Raw genomic sequence first — 20606 nt, 5'->3', positions numbered from 1 at the left:
TTAGGCGTCGTATGTCTGAATCGACCTTTTCCCGAGAGACTGACCTGCCAAGCTGTCGAAGTACCTGTGATTAAGTGTAGGAGAATTTTAACTAAAATTGCCATTCAAAAATTCTCTTAATGACTTTATGATTTTAGCCTATTTTCAATAGAACTGTAATGAAACATACCTCTTTTCATATCCATAGTATGGCTGGTATTGTGATGCTCTCTTCCCAATAGAATCCAGAAACGGATTAAGAGCTCTCTTTCCCATTGAGTCGAGGAACGGATTGATCGCTCTTTTAGCCCTCTAAAAAAGTTGCCGAAGTACATTGGAATTAAAATTGAATTTACGGAATTTACTGTGTACGTGGTTAATGCAACTCACCATGTCGGCATAGGCAGTGAAGACGATCGAGACGAGCACTAGTAGAGATAGGAATACCGCCTTAAGCATTTCTTGCCGTTATTACTGAAATTTGAATGTTAAGTTGTGGAAATTTGGTTGTGGAAGTTGAACTCAGTTCATTTTTTTTTAGTAGAGTGTCTTCCATAGCTAATAAATGATGGTCACGGACAACTGCTCCTACAAAAGCTTCTCAGTGACGGGAAACGAAGTCGGGTTATGATTCAAGAAAGAAAGGAGAAAGAAAAGTGGTCGTAGTGTATCATAAAGTTTTAGCAAGATTTCTTTTGTTTACAATTTGAGTACTAAGTAACAGATTTGTGATCTATGTAGTAAGTGGAGGATAAGTAGGATGCTAGGACGATGCTATAGAATCTAATGACGCATATTCTTTCACCATGACTCCTTATAACCTGAATTCAAATGAGTCCGTCATACTGACACATACGCCCATTTCTAATTACGATAAATAGATGCACAGATCGGTTAGAATGGGGAAATAACTAATGTTGCTCGTTCGACATTCGTTAGTATCGAATTCATGAAACAGTGGTTCATACATTGGCTCAAACTACATGTTGCAAACTATCTTCCTGGAAAACTGCCTAGTCTAATATATTATTCACCTATTCTGAATCCTGTAGGAATTAGCCAATAAACATTGTTTTTGGAAAAAAAAATCAGAAAAGAATTAAATTCACAAAATACACGTGTTGTTGTTTTCATTTAATGCTACAGACGACAATGGAGAATACAAATGAGTAAAATTCTAGGATTACTCCGGCAACATTTGTTTGTTGGTGCAATATAGGATCATTGATCGTCCCTCTTAGGATAACACGAATCACCACATTGCGTAATCCGCATCCAAGACGATTGATTTCTCAATTCGAGAATTTACAGAGAAATTACAGAGTGCTCTTATGTGGCAATATATGGGAAATTCTAACCAACAATTGTCTTCTTAAGTGCACTACATTGCTGGATTCTCGGAAATTTTGTTTCAGCCCGTCTAGAAAATTAAGTTGGGAGCTGTCAGACTTTGCTATTGACGCGTTACCAGGATTCAGAGGTAGTTCTCTAAATCGCGACTAAATCCATCTATAAAACAATTGTATTGAAACCGAAAAATTGCCTTACTTTTTCGGTTAATTGTCCTTTACCTATCTCCGAAAACTCGTGCAATACTGAATGGTAACGAAACAAGAAATATTGTGCTATCGTTACTGAAGTATTTGAATATGTCATATGGGAGATTAAAGTGGAAACAGTTAATATTCATGTTATTGCCCCCGAAAATACTATTCTATGCAGGACGTTGTTTAATTCGTCTTTCTTGCTTGAGTTCGTTTTTTAATTGGTCTGATTTTTTACATTAGTTAAAGGATTCGGAAGGGTTCATAAAAGAAGTGTTCAACTAGACTATAGTTGGAATTCTGGAAGAAAATGCCGTGTATTTGTAACATCAAACATTGAGATACTATTTAGTGATCTTTATATTGACAACGCCATTGAGAAAAATCGCCTAAAATGTTGAGAAAAATGAAATTCATGTAAGTTGTTGAGGGGAAATCAGTCTGTGATCGTTCCACCGTAAGTGGCAGAACAACTAGGAAGGCATCGTTAAAATACTGCGATTAGGGAGCTTCTTCGGCGGTGTCTTAAAGGTGGGAGGAGCGAAGATGTGGTTGCGAGAAGAAACCTCAAAGAACTCTCCGGGAATTATTGAGAATTCTTACAAAAATACGCGAACTGTGCAAATCTGATGAAGGGGAAATTAAAAATTTTTTCGCTCGTTTATACGAAAAAACCACTGCGGCTATCAATTTTCATACGTATAATATTTTGAGTTGTGAAAATAAATTAAATAAACACACGAAAGGTGCAAACGTAAATTTTGTATAAATAAGGAATGAAACTTTGAAGAAAAAACTCTGTGAAACTAATGAGATATTGTATAGCAAAAAACAACAGAATATCACTTAAACTTCACAATCATTCTCTTTTCAAATCAGACTCTCTTTCATAATTAAGAGAGCGCACAAGTGAAGTTAATTCCAAAACTTCCGTACTTATGTAGCCCTCTTAAACTAAATTGCCTAGTTTTTCTTTAGAAATTGCTGTCCCTAGAATCGAATTACTGTAAATTGTGCATCTAACCATTTGTTGAAAACAATGAACGAATCCTCAAAAGGCGTTCAGCTGTCGAATTCCAATGGTGTTTATGAGAACCATATCTCAATTACAAATTTGCATATCTCTGCTATACGACAAATTACAGACGAATTGAGGCAATATTTTCTGTGGTTCAGGTAAATAAAGACAGGTCAAAAGTCAGCAGTGCACTGTGTGCTAGCCAAATGTCTCAAGAGAGCTAAAGGTACTGTAGTAGATGAATCGTCCAGGGTGTTATACAGTTCAAAAACCACCGCTCACGTGCATCTCCTATTTATAGAAATTGATTATATCAGAACAATTGTGCATTAAAAATTATGTTGAGAGCTTAAGGGCGAACACTACTCCTGCTTTCAAGTAGTCGGCATTGTTCAAGAGGTGGTGTTATAAAATATGCTTGACCGCGCGTATAAGCATACATTGGGCTCACATTCCCTTTGACCCCGATATTCTTATCTTAGGTTCCGGATTGAAATATTTTCAATGCCATCATGTTGATAACGATAAGTATCCGTGAAATAACTTGTAGGAGTTGTGTGGAGACTTTTCGAATACAGTCGTTACGTTGTTCATTCACAAACAGTTTGAGAACCAGTCATAAATGTTAGAGACTGCTCGAATAAGGAATTTCAAAATTCACGAACGGAAGATTTGAGTGACATCAATGAGCGAGTGATTCCGGCTGAACGAGTGAATTCCATAATAACTCACTATTGACCACAAAATCGAAGAAAAGGAGAAAACTGTAGAATTTGTTACGCATATTCTAAGTTTTTCTAACTCATTTTGTGTATTACCGACTGTTCTAAGCTACAATTTTTTCTTCTAACTTAGCTCAATTTTTTCAAAAAAAAAAAAACCTATGCCGTAACATAAAATATGTAACCATCGGTGTATACGTAGACCTTAACTTCACAAATCCAAACGAAAGATATCTAAAACTATTAGGTAAGAATATTCTCAACAGCTTCTGCTCTACCTAGTAGGTCCCAAGGCGAATGTTTTTATAACGAGGGCAGCTTTTGGGGTACATAGTATTATTGTTTAAATACTCCGGAAACTATAGCCTCTGATTTTTTTGAAATGAGCTATACAATTATTATTGGAGTGTAGTCCGTTTGTCTGTAGGAAATTAAAAAAAGAACGAAAAGAGATGACGACAAGTGATCGTTCGGGCATAGCAAGAAATAATCAGGAGGTCCGTTTCGGATTAGTTTAAACTACTCGACGAACCTAAATAATACGCATTTTTTTTTATTTTCTTAGAAAAGAGCTGTCGTTTTCGATATCATTTTCATTACTTCAATTAAAGTCCTCCGCTAGAAAAGGTCTTTTGCTTTGTTAGATGGTCTTCCCTTATCCAAAGAATAACCATTTCTAGGATTTTCTAATATAATATTTTCTAATATATTCTACAACCTAAAGGGTCCAGATGGGCCATTATAATTGACAAGAAGCAGATATGGATTCCACATAGTCAAAAATCGTACAGAACTCTAAAATTTTAGGGAAGTAACTTTCTGGGAAGTAAAATGGGACATTTTCGCCGGGGAAATCAGACTAGACAAAGCTCTGTTAAAATACAGTATGCATGTAAGTTTGTCATGGATTCTGGATTAACAATGAATCAACAAAATGTGAAATGTACTTAGACAGTTCATAAAGAAATACAATAATACTCTGCCCTTATGACATTATGTGGACCTTGTTCATCTATGCCTTAATTTATTTGTTTTAAACATTCAAAGTGCAAGATACAATAATACTCTGCCCTTATGACATTATGTGGACCTTGTTCATCTATGCCTTAATTTATTTGTTTTAAACATTCAAAGTGCACCAAAAACCGAGATCACCAATCCAATGAGAATAAAAATTCATGCATGTCAAACTAGTAATGGAGCGTAAAAACTCAGACAACGTGGTATTATTCTCACTCAATTAAAATTTCTTTATATTGAAGCATAAAGGATTGGCGATAGGAAATATGTAGTGTGTAAACAAGAAGCCAAGTGAATTGTACTCCAATACAACGCCTGAGGAATGAGTCAACAATATTATTTTTCGTAAGGTAGGTCCATACAAAGTTAATACCTGCGATTGGTACAAATAATAGAATGCATTCGAAACGAAAAAAATATTCAAAAGTATTCTACTGCATGATTGCTGATATGGGGAAAAGGGAAGATATTACGCCCTCTAAGACCCTAAAATATTGAGATTCCTTAAAATTGATGAAGTAATATAGAACAGAGAAGCTAAATTCTTTAGAATCGTCCTAAAAAAAAGATTGCTTGATATTCGTTTCGTGCATAAATCTCATGAGAAAACTTTACAGTACATCATTTTGGTTCTTCTCCGCATTGGTCTCGCGAGGTTCGGGAAAAAGAAAGTTATGGAATAGAGGATAGAAATGTTAACGTATTACATGATAGTTAATGTTAAGGTTGTTTAATATAATAGGATACTTAACACTCGTATGAAATAGTATTGTTAAATTCTTGCATTTATAATCTAAAATAGGTGGAATGAACCAAAAACAAAATGTGAAGAGCATGAATATGCACGTGCAAGATGGATTAGAGAAGAGGAAGATTAATGTTGTGGAGTGGTCACTTTATCTTTATGTAAATGATAAAGAAATCCATTCAACGCTTCTATCGATAGATCCAGAATTTTATGGATAGATCACACATAGCCCAGAAACATGAAACACAAAAGTAGCTACAAATAAAAATGTTTGCAAAATACATGAAAGTTATTTATAGTCATTACTAATGGAAAGGAATATGAGTGAATTTTCTTCACAATCTTAGATGAATCGCTTGAGTAAAACTAGTCAATAATAAAAAGTTAATAACGGCAGAAATTAACAAGTAAATATCCGTATCGTTTGCCGGTTGCAAAGGAAATCAAAATAACGTAGCTACAGACGAATGTACTGGACGAGCTATGCATATGCCCTGAAATCTGATATCAATAACAACAAGTGGATCTTCTTCGTACGGCATAGACAGGATAACGCTCTAAACCACATAGAATTTTTCCTTTTCGATATTACTCATCCAGAAAACCATTTCTTTATTTCGCCTTCTGCTAAATCTAACGGATTTTAATCTTTCCAGCATCATGTGCATGCACTAGTAAACACTACTAAAGCTATCTCGTCAATTTCACTTCACTCTAGGATTGCGCAAGCGTTTAGAGTGATTTCTTTGTAATCCTTCGTAATTTGTAAGGCGTTTCATGTTCTCCGAAGAGATTCTTCGATAATTAATTGGACTCATTTTTCAGGATTTTCAAGAACTACGGTAATGGTCTTTAGATTTTTTTAAAATCACATCACTTGATTAAAGCACCCATTTTTCGCCGAATGTCGAGCTTTTGTTTGTGACAGATGTAGTAGATACAACTCAATTGAAATCCGAAATATCTTTTTTTTCTATTGAGAATCGTTTACATAAAAGGTCCCATTCATTTATTAAGATCTATCGACGAGAAGAAAAGTGAACTAAAAGAAAATCTATGCAAAATTGTATTCGAAATCATTTGTATTAAAAACAACACGGGATTGTAGTAATTTGGTTGAAACTGACGGTAATCAAAGAAGTCCAGGCGATGAAATAACAGAAATGGGTTAGATTTAATGTGACATAATCTAGATAGGGTCATAATTTGATCATTTCTGGTTTAAGAAACAACGATTAAATTGTGTAACGATCCTGATAGCGTAGAGCAGGTGGGATCCGTTGTTGCTATGCTGCACTCCAGCTACGTCCTTCAGCTCGTTTTTGATATAATTATACCTGAGATCAAGGGTCAAGAAGAAAATGGCATAAAAAAGGAAGTTTTTAGTGATCGGAATGTGGTTCAGTCTACACTTCTCGCATTACCATCCGAGTCGGATTATGACGAGAATAACACAACTACGATTATTGAGTGAATTAAATTCACTCAATAGAAATCTGAACATAGAGTCAGTTATAAACTTCTTTCTTCATCTCAGTTTACGTAATTGACTATGGAAAATAGCAGTTGAGTACAAAGAGGTACCGATAGCATAGAAATTCTAGGCTCTGACTAAATCATTATAAAAGGGATTATCATTGTTAGTTAACCGGTAGTTTCAGCCAAATTCCCGTCTATCAGTGGTTTCTTTTTTGTACATTTGTACTGGAGGAAGGTTACAATCAACTCTACGCTTTGTAAACTACTATCATATGTCTACGCTTAAAAGTACTGTAAGTATTAATCGCCGCTTAGGAATTGTGGTGGTTGTGATAGGTGCGATGCTCCATTTGACCATGGTTTCCATCCAACTGGAGATGCTCCCCCTCCACCTCCTGCACGAACAGCCTGAAAACTTTCCGATTTCAACTATTAGTTAACAAAAGACCAAAAACTTCAAGAAAAAATAGTTAAGCACTAGATTTGTTTTAATGTTGTATAGAGAAGAATAAAAATGCACAACATTTTTTAAAACACCAAATTTATGTGTAACAGAAAAAACAAGTGTTTGATGGTAAAAGGTGGTTTTGTTAATATCATTACTATTTTTGTAAATTTAAAGAACAAACTTTTCAAAACGCTTCCTGCTTACTTTTATTATTGTGCTAAAAATTAATTTTAGTATTCGGCTTTTCTTTTTTGTTTGGTTGTTGTTTGTTTGTTTTTTTGTGTTCGGGATAACGTGGCTACAATCAATTTAATTCAACTTATTTAACTTTCGAATTACTTAGGATAGAGTTCTTGTCAATTCTGCCTTCTCTGTTCCCTGTTCTCAACCAAACAAATCTCTACAGTCATACTTGTACTTGAAAAATCCGATATCTCTGGATTTCTAGAACTAGAGATATTTCTGGGGTCGATCTTTCCAAAGGAAGCATATTTTAACACATTTCTGAGGCACAGTGTCCCATCTAATGATCATTTTGTCAATTAATAACTCTATACTTGTATGTCTATGTGTACAGCTACAGTAGGAATTTTCGTTAAAGAAAAAAGTAAAATAAACTCCGTTAACTGCAAACTCACGCCCCCCATACGTCCCCGTGGGTTCCGCATAGAAACGTTGCCTCTTGGTGGAGTTGGAGAGCTCGCAGAACCGTTCGATTCTGTAGCCGACAAAGAATTCGCTGATCTCTTACCAGGAGATCGTCCTCCAGAAGGAACTGATTCTTTGCTGAACAATTCAATGTTTTCCACAGATGTCATCCACATTAACAAGTTAAGACAATATTTTTCCGCTGAAACCTACGCTGATTTTTGTGGTGGATCGTTATCCAAAGGAACTACCAATGGACGCTTTTCACGTCTGGATTCTCGGCCAGTCTTGCTTTTATCCTTTGCAGGAGGGCTAAAGGGAGATTTTGGTCGATCGATTGAGTGATTGATTGAATGAATGAAGTGATTTTGTCATGTTAGTGACAAAAATGTGCATGGAAAAACAGATGTTAGGAAGTTAGTGCCAAAACTTCCCTCTGCGAGCGAGCCCGCTTCGGTTCACGAATTTCAGGTTGCAGTGGAGCGTATTGCTCAGGAACTTCTGGAGCAGATCCAACTCTTTCTGAATTTGCCTTTGGTGGTGACGGGATGCGTCTCAGTTTCTTTCCAGGGCCATTGGCCGGTGGTGGAGTCCTTAAAAGAGATTTCTTTAACGGTTTTGTCACCACATTCTGGATACATGTTCCATCAAATTCGGGGGCGAGCTGCGTGGTACTGAGTTAAGGATAATGATAGTTGGTGCAGGATGTGTTCAACCGAATGACCGAATGATACGCTTTCGTTTGGTACAGAACAGCGTGAGGAAAAGCATCAGAGAAAGATGGTGCGTTGCGGCAGCTGAACTGGTCTTTGGGCATCACGCATATCCAAGTTTCTCCAAAACACGGATTCGCCACGTGACATCAAGACAGAAAAGTTATTTGTGGAGAATGTTTCAGGAACTTTTTTGATAGCGCTGAGATTTGTTTATCGTTTATAATAGAAATAAACAAACGGTGATGCAAACTTTGTTTTTCTTTCTTCAACAGACACAGGTAAATCGTCTGTCGGAGGTGGAGATCTGCAATTACAATCATTAGACGTTCACTCATCCGGGGTTTCTTTTTTTCGAGGAGCTACAAAATCACCTAAATCGTCGCGGCGCTGTAGTTGATTGCGGCTTTACATCTTTCAGTGGTTTTTGATCCTCTTCCTTCACAGGCGAAACGGAAGTAATGAGAGGAAGATCATTTAGAGTTCTTTGCGGTTTCGGGTTTCTTATAAAAACTAGCGGTGCATTGTCTTCTATGTCACCTTTTGGAAGCACAGTTTCTAAAACATGATGAGTTTTTATTTTAACTTTGAAGTCACAAATTTTATCAACACGAATACATCAATAACAAGTTAAAGATTAATTAATTCAGTGTATTTCTTCCTGTGCTACCTAGAAGGAATGATTACACTTTTAGTTATGTGATAATGGGAAGAGAAAAGAAGAATTCATTGTATTTTAGGGACATCGTAGCCACTACCTGATATATTTTTATCGAGTAGTTATGAGAAGGGCACTGCATAAGAAATACAGCCAAGGGGAACTTAAACTTTTTTCTTTGGCAAAGCAATAACAAGTGATATTCAGGGAAATCCCATCTCTTAGGCAGTTTCAGAGAGGGATTTGTGAAAGAAAGGGTTTTTTCTTTAAATTTTGGTGCCTTTGTCTTTGGATCTCGAAAGAAATGTACTGTAGAACTAAAGATGATGTTGATCTATTAGGGCTACGTTTTCGTAATATTTTTAAAACATTGCAACGTTCAAATATAAGACTAAACGTAGCTGCTCTATTATTTAAAAAAGGGTAGATGCTAATAAGAAACTTTCAACTTTCTTCAACCTAATTAAAAGTAAACAACGTTAGCTACACTCATTGTACATATAATCACTAAATTAAAAGCATCACCCCATGAATCTGAGGTGGTACGGATTTCAGGTGGAGTATTTGTATATGGTATAGTAGATTATGGATAGGGGGTGATTCCGTCCATTTCTTTCTTATTGCCGTGAAAAACGGTCCGGAAGATGCTGTGCGTGCACAAAGATGGCGCGCTCCAATCGAACTCGTTGTAGAAAATAACGCGCCGGAATGCTCGAAGCCGTATCTTCTGGGCCGTTTTTTTAAGGGAATTAGGAAGAAATAGTCGGAATCACTCTTCTCCCTACAATCTACTATGCCGTATACGAATACTCCACCTGAAATCCGTACCACCTCAGATTCGTGGAGGGATGCCTTTAAAGTTCAATCGGGTGAGCGCGATGCGCCTTCGATGAGGACAGGAGAGAGGAAAGAGGAAGTGAGTGCCAAGCAGAGAAAATGCATCGAAACAGGCGTTGCGCTCATTCGGTTGAAAAAATTGGGCACCGGCAATACTTCTTGTATATTTAATTGTAAACTATTGGTTCTTTTCCAAAAGGTTGTAATATTTAATGCTGTTTTTTCCTCACTTGAAACTAATGTGTCACTTCTTCTGTGAATGTTGGCCCATTAGAGGGAAGTCCAAGAAATAGCTGACAGAGGATATATTTTCTTCGAGGAACGTTAGAGAATGTCGTAGTTGGTTTCTTCAAGATTTGAGATAATACCATGAGATCAAATGAAAAAAAATTAGTTATAGAAAGATATTCCAATCGAGACCACCTGGTGTGAAGATTTTTCAGCAGCTATCGAGAGAATTTCCGCTTACCTGCACTATTCCAACGTTCAAGATTTAGTGATATATCATCTCCAAGATCACCATCTACTTCGACAAGAGGAGAATGAACGACAGGAGGTCGCCTTACTTGGATCTATTAGGAACATCTTATTCAGCTTTCTCTGGATTTCTTAAACGACCAGCCACGTACCTTGTCCGCTTTTTTGGTCTTGCGTTTTTTCACTGAAGGCCATGGATCGGTGTTTACTCCTTAATAGAAGTATTTAATTAGGGAAACTCCGGTTTTTTTTTCTTACATGCACATACACTTTTATACTGAACTTTACTTATACGTTTTACCACAATTTCTTTAACTTCTAAACCATACTAACTTCTGTAAACAATTTCATTAATCTGTACATATTCGTAGTTATTCGTAGTTTTCTTAGAAAAAAAAATCCAATCCAAACCGATGTCAGCAGTTTCCGGCTTAGGTGGACAAACCATTCGAACTTCTCGTTCCACTTCTTTGATTAGAGATTCTCTTCTGTCGTGTACCGGAATAGGAACAAACACTATAACTTAATTTATTCAGTTTTAGTTCAATTTAATGTTTATCGTGACGTAATATAGTGAGAAAATTGGATGACCTGGTTGTGTAACTGTTGCCGGAGGAGGAAGAATCGTACCAGACTGCTCAACATCGTAACGTTTATTCTCTGGAGGAGGCTCTGTGAAAACGTTAATCTTAAAAAAGTTTTAAAAAACATGCTGCTTTTGACCAATTAGGCTACTGTGTGCTACTGTTATAGTGCGGTCAAAAATCCTTGGTCCTATTCCTGGGTTTCGTTTCCGCAGACAGCTGCTTAAAGGCGTGTATCACGATTTCGAGTTGGTGCGGAAACCACAGCGAAACCTTTGAATTCTAGTCGTAGATTGCGGAGACCAGCCTGTTTCAACTCATCTTCCCTAACCGTCGTGAAAAACAGCGTGGGAACGGCGCTTTTTCCTACGAAGTACGTCAGAACACGTTACCTTGTGCACCCGCAATCCTCTGAGCAGCCTGTACATCGATCTTACTTGAATAGGCTAGCAGAAAAGGAAGAGGAATTAGTGATCCTTGACTGTTCGCTCATGGACGCGGCGCGTACACAAAGGGGACGTTCTGCAACTGATTTCGTAGGAAAGAACGATATCTTCCACGCATTTCTCCGGAGGATTAGAGAAGGATTAGCAGAACTACTGGTTTCAGTAATTTACGACCTGAATTCCAGGTTTTCGCCGTTGTTTCGGCACCACCTCAAAATCGTGATGCGCTGCCTTTACGGGATTGAAATAAAATACAGAAATAAGATGAAATACAGAAATATGATATCGCGATGTTATTGAGGAGCAGGCCAGAAAAGGCATTGCGATAAAAAAAAATGAAAATCATGAATTCCGTGATGATTCCTCTGATAACTTGGGGAGCATCGCTACAAAAACGCGCATTACAGCATTGATTTATTGTATTATTCTCATTTTTCCAGTTATTTTGTTCTTTGTGATTTATACCATATTTTTATTTTGTTCTTCTGCGATAAAATTTGTGATAAAAATTTATGTTAACGTTCAATTATTCAAATTTGAAGAATAAATAGTGCGATCGCCTCGTTTGTAATCCAGCATGGCAAGAAGAAGAGCCCAAAGCAAAGGATCTCTGAGGCCAACCAATTTATGTGGCACGCTTCTCGTTGTGAAATGTGATTTCGGTGATATTCAAATGTTTTATGGATTCCTGAGCTCGGATACAACACAATCAATTTCAGTGTCATTTATTTCATGTCATATTAAATCAGATTGTGACAAGGCATGAAAACTTACTTTGTTTAGGTTGTGTTGGGCAAAGTCGTCATCGAATGCGTTCAACTGAGTGATCGCGACGCGTAGGTCGCAACACACGCTCCTCTCATCTTCATGCAATCCCTTCTTCTCTTCTGTGCTACCACGATCGAACGCGTATAGCGTTCAATCGGTTCAACAAATTTGGCGCTGACTATATGCGTACTGTACTGCTAGGGAAACATCGGTGCAAAAACGTTACTATATTTGTTAAGAGCACCTTTAATAACATGCATTTTTGCGTTCTTGGGGGATATTTAATTCCAGCGTGAGCTGCGATTTTTGTCGGTCTCCTGCGCTGAGAGCACTGCTTTTTTCAAATACATATATGAATATGAGAAAGCAAGTGTGTTTATCAAGCACCTCACAGAAGAGACTTCTTACAGATTATCTTGGATGTCTGTGATCACCCTAACAGATACGACAGTTTCTTAGCAAGTGGAAAACTTGTGATTAGAAGAAAAACTTTGGCTATAACATTTACACCTTGCACATGACAAAAATAGGTTGACATCAAAAGCGAAGAGACTTCCTATCAAATACCGATATTTTATATATAAATATATATTATAATAATTGCATTATAATATTATAATTGCATTATATAATATATTTCAAAAATCCAATCAGTTTTCGTCGCAATCGGCAAACTCTAAACGATTTCTTTGCACTGAAAGTGCGGAAAATTTATTAACTCGGTCATTGCTATGAGAAATCGCCTACGGACTATCCGTGATCGGCATCATCCCTTAAATCTTAAGGTCTAACTTTCTCCTGTTTCTACACGACCCAAAGCTCTCGGTGCGGTGTACAGTGCAGGCGTATGGCCATCGGCACGAAGTGAAACCCGTGCCGCTCAATTATTCGTAGATAAATGTTGTAAGCTTATGTTCACATGGATGAATTCGATTCACATGGAGCGGAACAAAAATTTGCGAAACTTCGGATTCTCATGTATTGTTTAACTAGCCACATCGGGAGAGATGGAATCTTTTCAACGTGGATGGCCGTAGGGTGAGTTTCCGTGGGAATTCGTGTTGGATATACTATTCATACTATTCTGCGCTTTATATAATACCAGATTTTCCAGAGTCTTGGTGGATAAGTGAAACTGCTCAAGTACAGAAGCATAGATCTCATCGATCAAATGGATCAGTTTTTGGTCTCTTCTTTAGTATGATAGAAGAGGAACTCACCGGGTAATTTTTTCGAAGAAGTCTCGATTGGCATAAGAATTGGAAGATCCTTCTCTTTCTTTTTCTTCTCATCTTTTTCTTCTTTTATCCTACCATATCATCCATTGCTATTTTGATTATTCGATATTGAGAAAGCACAGAGAAAAAAAAACAATGGAACCTACTTCTTCTCCTTCTTTTCTTTTTCTTGACAAGGTTCATTGCATAAGTGACAGCAACAGTGAAGAAGACATATTAGGAGGAAAATACTTAGAAGAATTGCTGTCAGAACAAGTAGAAGGCGCCAATCCGCACACCATCCAAAAATACTCCATTCATGGGGACCGCAACCTAAAGAAACCACTAGAGAATGAGTCAAAGGCAATGGTCGGTGGTTACCGTCGTACTTGACTTCGAAGAAGATGAACAAGGTGTCGGATTTTGTGGATTTTGTGGTGCTATTGTTTTGGTTGTGGTGGTTGTCGAAGTGGTGTCTGTTAGGTTTCCCGCATTTACAATAGTTTTCGTAGATGTAGAGGTTGTTGTGGATGTCAAATTACGAGTAGTAGTAGTATTAGACAACCTTAAATTCACTTCGATTTTCTGGATCTTCTGGTGGAGGCCTAAATGAAACCGTGGAACAAAAATGAATAGAACATACAATAACTTTGTTGTCAATGTCGATGTTGATATTGTAGTTGTTGTTGTCGTACAGTTCATCATAATATTACAGTAATCCACTTTTTCCATTGCTAGAAAAAAAAACTCCAATGTGATTTAAATAATTAAAATTCGATTCTTATAAGCTAGGATTAGGAGATAACAGCTCCTTGAACGTACGTCGGTCACATAGAACATTAGCGTCAATTGTGCAGGATTCAAACGAAAGTTTATCACTTTGTTTCGTAAAATATGCGCAAGCGTTTGTATCCGTGGCATTCTAAAATCGTAACCAGTGGCTTAAATAGCGATTTAATTATTACAAGAAAAAATTTAGAGAAATAATAAAAAACCTCTGTGTACCTGGAAAAATGTGGTGTTTTTCGGCAGCAATCCATAATATTGATTATTCGGACACATTATTGCGTACAATTGTGCTTCAACACTCCCAGTTAATATATTAGTGAGGACGGGTTTTGTGTAGTCCTGCAATGTTAACTGAAATAACGAAAAATACGGTAGCAAGAACAAAATATGTAGTTCGAAAGTGCTCTTGAAAAATTATAGATTCGGGTCTGTAATGCATTTTTTTTTCACGGAGACACATCTTGGATGCTGATGATAGCGAAATGTCTATGTATTTTCCAGATTGTCGTTGTACGTCTGTACTGAGGTTACAGTAGCCCCGAAAATTGCTCTTGGACGTGAAATCTATGGCCGTCATAAACGTCCCGTTAGTCCCTGAACTCAAAGTAATAAGTCCTAGGATGACACTGTCGTGCCTAGGAAGAAGAATTCAAGAATCATGAAGAATATTTCGAGACAACAATAAGATATTCCTTCAGTGCAGCCGGAGAGCAAATGCTGATCTCTCAAACGTCTCCCACTGAATCCCACTATGATTGCATTTGACTCCCTGAACTTCCTCTGAATGTGCTGAATTTGCTATCAACTTGAACTTTAATCTTATTGAGCATTTCTGTTTGATTCAAATTATACTCTTTCATTTCGAATTCTAGAGATGTTGTGATAGGCCTCATAACCTTCTTATCTGTGAGATTTTTTTTCGCTAAATGTGGGCGAAAACAAGACGGAGATTTTTTTGTAACAAACAATAATATCGGTTTATTGTTGATGCCAACCATGTTCAACCAGGTAATTTCGTTGCGCCTTCCATTGAAATGGTAGGGAAAAGAGAACGGAGTATACAGAAGGGCTGCATTGCTGCAGACGCGCCACGTCCGCGCGGTTGAACATATTCGGCATCCACTATATGTGCATTAAAAAATCTAAATCAAATTCGTAATTAACAAATTATATCTTTCTGGAAATAGCTAAATTTGCATTGTTTTCCACTTATCCTAGAAACACAAGATGTCTTAAAATAAAATAGAATATTAGGCATAAAAATAAAGATACTGACCAATATGATGTATTCGTAGATCTTGTTCACCGAGTCACCTTGCGGATATCCCAAATGTCCTCCGATCCGTTGACATTCTAAGTCTGCATCCACCCATGTGGATGCTGCTCGTGATCGAACTTCCCAACAATGATCTTGGTCAGCTTCAGCGACCACTACACCTTCACATGGACATGCATACACACCTAAAATACTTACAAGACAGTTATATCATTTTGTATCCATTCAACGAGTTCCCATTTAATTTTGAGTACTTTATATCCGGCCTATTAACCATTTATAAACCTTTCAGATCGCTAATAAGTCATCTCCATAACACATTATGTTCCCCATCCAAACACTGGATCTACCGCATTGCAAAATTTTCCGGAGATAACCTTACGTTTTGACTTTTTTCGTTGAACTTGTTCTTTTGATTAATTTGCACTAATTTGTCCCTGCAATACTAAAAAACATTTGAATATCAGTTGTCACATTTGAAGGACAGCTTTTCGTAACAAGCACTTCCCTATCACGAATCTGAACAGGTAGTTATGCTAGGAAACTTTGAATAAGCTGTTTATGGGCAGCACAAGCAGAAATGATGGAAGGGGGTTTGAGCGAAAAAAAATCAAAAACCAGGTAAGATGTGGGAAGGTAAAACAAAATACTTATGTACTCATTTCTGATGAATTACATTACACCATTTTTTACCCTACTTGATCTTACACAAGAAAACTGCAAAAACTCAATAAACTTATTTTCTTTTCTAGAATTTCATAGTTACAATGAAATCTATTCTGTCAACCGTCAAGGGCAAAAACAATGATCAAAAAAATATTATCGTATAATTGTTGCTTATCAAGTGAAATTTCCTTAACAAACCAATGTCAAATTGAAGTAGTAGTAGCACGAGAAGGCGCATTTTAACTATGTCACATAGAAACCTAACCGATCCCTTATGGTTTCTATGCGACCAAGTGAATAAAATCCATCAAAAACGAATGCAAAGAAACCGTAGCATAGTAACCTAAATATGCAAAAAAGGATAAAACACAACCTCTGATGGATGTTTTATTTTAATTTGAATTCAATTACGTGGGGTGACGAGTGGATTTTTTTAAATAGCTGTTTTAATTTCTTCATAGACCACAACTGTAATCTTTTTTAGGTGCATGGAAACTTGCACAATATTCTAATTTAGTAAATATCATTGACAATTCCATTAATTCAGGAATATAAATTCCCCTAACGGATCAAGAATCTAGATTTTTGATGAAAAGTGCACATCTGTACGATGTTGACTTGGTCAAACTGTTTACCAGTAAAGTCAGTGGTTGCAAGTAATAAAAATAAACACATCACTAATAATATCAACGAGGATATATTCCTGTGCTCATCTTGAAATACGTATTAGAATGAACAATTCTGAGGAAAATCTGCTATTTTTGAGTCGGGTACAACGTGATCGTGAGGATCGTGAGGAGAATGATGGATATTTCGCATTATGACTCTTATTTTACGGCTTTTGAGTAGTCAGAGAAAGATTCCTGTGAGGAAAGGAAAAATTCATATGAACGAACATCAACGGTCTCTACACATTAGAAATTGTTTGATATCTTGTTTTAGAAAATACTGGTGTAAGTTTTAAGCGAGGTTGCAAATCTGGATCTGGATGTCATTTAGCCTCAGGGAGTCCTGATCTATTTCTGCCAGATAATTGCATTAGCTCAACGAAAGCACTGTTTCAAATCTTATCATGCGATCATCTTATCATCATATCGTATTATCATCATATCACATAACTGTCTTGTAAGTATTTTAGGTGTGTATGCATGTCCATGTGAAAGAGTAGTGGTCGCTGAAGCTGTCCAAGATCATTGTTGGGAAGTTCGATCACGAGCAGCATCCACATGGGTGGATGCAGACTTAGAATGTCAACGTCAGATAACGGATCGGAGGACATTTGGGATATCCGCAAGGTGACTCGGTGAACAAGATCTACGAATTATTTCTTATTTCCAGAAAGATATAATTTGTTAGTTACGAATTTGATTTAGATTTTTTTAATGCACATATAGTGGATGCCGAATATGTTCAACCGCGCGGACGTGGCGCGTCTGCAGCAATGCAGCCCTTCTGTATACTCCGTTCTCTTTTCCCTACCATTTCAATGGAAGGCGCAACGAAATTACCTGGCTGAACATGGTTGGCATCAACAATAAACCGATATTATTGTTTGTTACAAAAAAATCTCCGTCTTGTTTTCGCCCACATTTAGCGAAAAAAATCTCACAGATAAGTATGTTATGAGACCTATCACAACATCTCTAGAATTCGAAAAGAAAGAGTATAATTTGAATCGAACAGAAATACTCAATAAGATTATAGTTCAAGTTGATAGCAAATTCAGCACATTCAGAGGAAGTTCAGGGAGTCAAATGCAATCATAGTGGGATTCAGTGGGAGACGTTTGAGAGATCAGCATTTGCTCTCCGGCGGCACTGAAGGAATATCTTATTGTTGTCTCGAAATATTCTTCATGATTCTTGAATTCTTCTTCCTAGGCACGACAGTGTCATCCTAGGACTTATTACTTTGAGTTCAGGGACTAACGGGACGTTTATGACGGCCATAGATTTCACGTCCAAGAGCAATTTTCGGGGCTACTGTAACCTCAGTACAGACGTACAACGACAATCTGGAAAATACATAGACATTTCGCTATCATCAGCATCCAAGATGTGTCTCTGTGAAAAAAAATGCATTACAGACCCGAATCTATAATTTTTCAAGAGCACTTTCGAACTACATATTTTGTTCTTGCTACCGTATTTTTCGTTATTTCAGTTAACATTGCAGAACTACACAAAACCCGTCCTCACTAATATATTAACTGGGAGTGTTGAAGCACAATTGTACGTAATAATGTGTCCGAATAATCAATATTATGGATTGCTGCCGAAAAACACCACATTTTTCCAGGTACACAGAGGTTTTTTATTATTTCTTTAAATTTTTCTTGTAATAATTAAATCGCTATTTAAGCCACTGGTTACGATTTTAGAATGCCACGGATACAAACGCTTGCGCATATTTTACGAAAAAAAGTGATAAACTTTCGTTTGAATCCTGCACAATTGACGCTAATGTTCTATGTGACCGACGTACGTTCAAGGAGCAGCTGTTATCTCGCAGCGTATGTTACTGCCTATCGGGGCAGTCCGAATTGATTTTCGACGAATCGCAGGGCGGAGGTGGCGCAAGGGGTGAAGCGTTGGAATAGATGGTGTCGTACAAAACAGCATTCTGGAGGCTGCTGTTTGCAGTGATGCAGGGAGAGATGAGCGGAACTACCCCGTCTCCATAATCTACGACCCTGTATACGGATACTCCACCTGAAATCCGCACCACCTCAGATTCGTGGTATGCTGCCTTTAAGTCAGTTGGGGGAATTGAAAAATAGGAAGAAAAAATTGCCATTTTTCTCAACACGTTTCCAAAATAAACTAGGGAAGTGAGGCGCAATGAATTCTGTAGAAGCATTGAAAAATCTGTCTCTACAACACTGATTAATAGTGTTGCTTGAAATTTCCTGTGAACGCCTTTATTCACCAGCTAGTGCAGCTTACTTTGGACAAATTTTATCTTTGTTTTCAGTTGTAGATGTCTTTTTCTCGCACAGTGATTATGTCAAAATTCCTTTCTTGCGTGATGAGTGAAAGTATCATTCTTGAATGGGAATTATACTCACTCAGCTTTTTTTTCTACGCTGAATGCAAAAATCTCAGCACAGCCGAATATTGAACTGACCGTTTTAATAAATGAAGAGCAGTAACGCGTTGCGCCACCGATTCCCACCAGACGACCATCTCTCAACATAGTACTCATTAGCTATCATAATAAATAGACGGACTTTCAAGACATTGAATTTGCCGTAGCGGAGGTCTGCCAGAGCAATGCGAGGCTCATCTCTGGTTAATTCTACTTCTCCTATATAATACTATTGCACAGAAAACCATAGCACTTGATTTAGATTGTTGTAATAATAAGTCGATTTTTTTTGAAAGGATCCAAATTCTTGAATAGTTTCGTGCATTTCGCGCCTGCTTCTATCCATTTCGTTACTTTCACAATCTTTAATAAGTCCTTTATATTCCATCATATATATTTAAGTGTTCAAGAGTTTATCCTCGTAGTGAAGCTGACTGTAAACCCCGGATACGATTTTGGACAGCTTGAACCAACGAAACGGCATCGACGTCATTAAGCATAATTCAGGAGAAAATGCCAAGTCATCCACCCATTAAGATTTGCTGAAGAAGCACAGTACTACTTCTTTTATCAGAAAACTGAAGAATAGTAGTTTTCAGAATCATTTTGTAGTTTTCGTGCCCTTACCTTAGCTGAACTGTTTTCGTTGGACAGGTTTTAAGACCTGCTGGATTATTCATTGTTTCAATTCCCCTCTTAAAACTTTTTTCTGGGAAAAAAATCCCAACGTACCTCTGACCCTGGATTTGAGATGTATATCTTGGATATACCTGCAAATGGTCTCTGAAACTAGTAGCAAGACTCGGTCAGATTAGTGGGCATACCACCTGCGAACCTGAAGCAAACCTGAACCTTAGCACGCGAATCAGACGTTCTAGCGCGAAAAACATTGAAAGCGTTTTACCCTATTGATTTACAAAAGTGCGATCGAACAACTCTCTTCTAACTCGTTATTAACATTTTCCCGTCATCATTGAAAATGTTTCAAATTTTTTTCCTAGTAATGATAATGCAGATATTTTTCTCCTGAAATAGAACGCTGATGTAGTTCTGTACGTATTGAATATTTCGAATCCTGGTTATCTCATATAATTAATCGAATACACAATTTTTACAATAATGAGATATCAAAATCATGAGTTCCACTTGGATGGCGAACAGGTAGGATTGTAGGTTCGCTTTCATGTAAAGAAGATAGGCAATGAGTAAAAGAAGACAAGGTTTAGTGAGAGATTTGGTCAGAGCGCAATCAAGGAGGTGGAAAAAAGAAGCGCTAACGAGTACTAAATTTGCTAAACCATCATTGTATACAGTGAAAAGTCGATGATAAAATGTCATGCAACCATTGTTGCAAAGGAAGACTTAAAAAATTGTCATGAACACATTAAAAACCACTAGTAAGGACACATATGTTCTCTTAATTATTACTTAGCACATAGCATTTGCTATGATGTGCGAGGCGTATCATTGACAGACATGTTA

At 37.2% G+C, this 20606-nt stretch overlaps 2 protein-coding genes across 3 annotated transcripts; both read right to left on the bottom strand.

Annotated features, from left to right (window-relative positions):
- RB195_025582 (uncharacterized protein) lies at window positions 1-438 on the bottom strand (the record flags this gene model as incomplete). Its single annotated transcript, XM_013447767.1, has 3 exons — window positions 1-64; window positions 170-291; window positions 370-438. The coding sequence occupies 3 exons, from the start codon at window positions 436-438 to the stop codon at window positions 1-3; spliced, it is 255 nt and encodes an 84-aa protein (XP_013303221.1).
- Window positions 439-6810: 6372 nt separating this feature from the next.
- RB195_025581 (uncharacterized protein) lies at window positions 6811-16275 on the bottom strand (the record flags this gene model as incomplete). 2 transcript variants are annotated; one of them, XM_064213797.1, is made up of 18 exons in its annotated part: window positions 6811-6918; window positions 7597-7744; window positions 7820-7905; window positions 8037-8199; window positions 8573-8626; window positions 8694-8877; window positions 10284-10386; window positions 10444-10502; window positions 10703-10807; window positions 10883-10963; window positions 13310-13398; window positions 13474-13639; window positions 13696-13871; window positions 13950-14040; window positions 14129-14228; window positions 14312-14434; window positions 15372-15556; window positions 16236-16275. In XM_064213797.1, 18 exons carry the CDS (start codon window positions 16273-16275, stop codon window positions 6811-6813), a joined length of 2061 nt encoding a protein of 686 aa, XP_064069678.1. The 2 variants fall into 2 exon arrangements, with proteins under 2 accessions (XP_064069678.1, XP_064069677.1); XM_064213796.1 differs by lacking the exon at window positions 8037-8199 and having other exon boundaries at window positions 7820-7918; window positions 14312-14446.
- Between the last annotated feature and the right edge of the window lie 4331 nt (window positions 16276-20606).

This window comes from Necator americanus, chromosome X (assembly GCF_031761385.1).
Source record: "Necator americanus strain Aroian chromosome X, whole genome shotgun sequence".
Classification (NCBI taxonomy): domain Eukaryota; kingdom Metazoa; phylum Nematoda; class Chromadorea; order Rhabditida; family Ancylostomatidae; genus Necator; species Necator americanus.
Note: the sequence above shows the minus strand (reverse complement) of the source record. Positions and strands in the feature narration are given on the sequence as shown.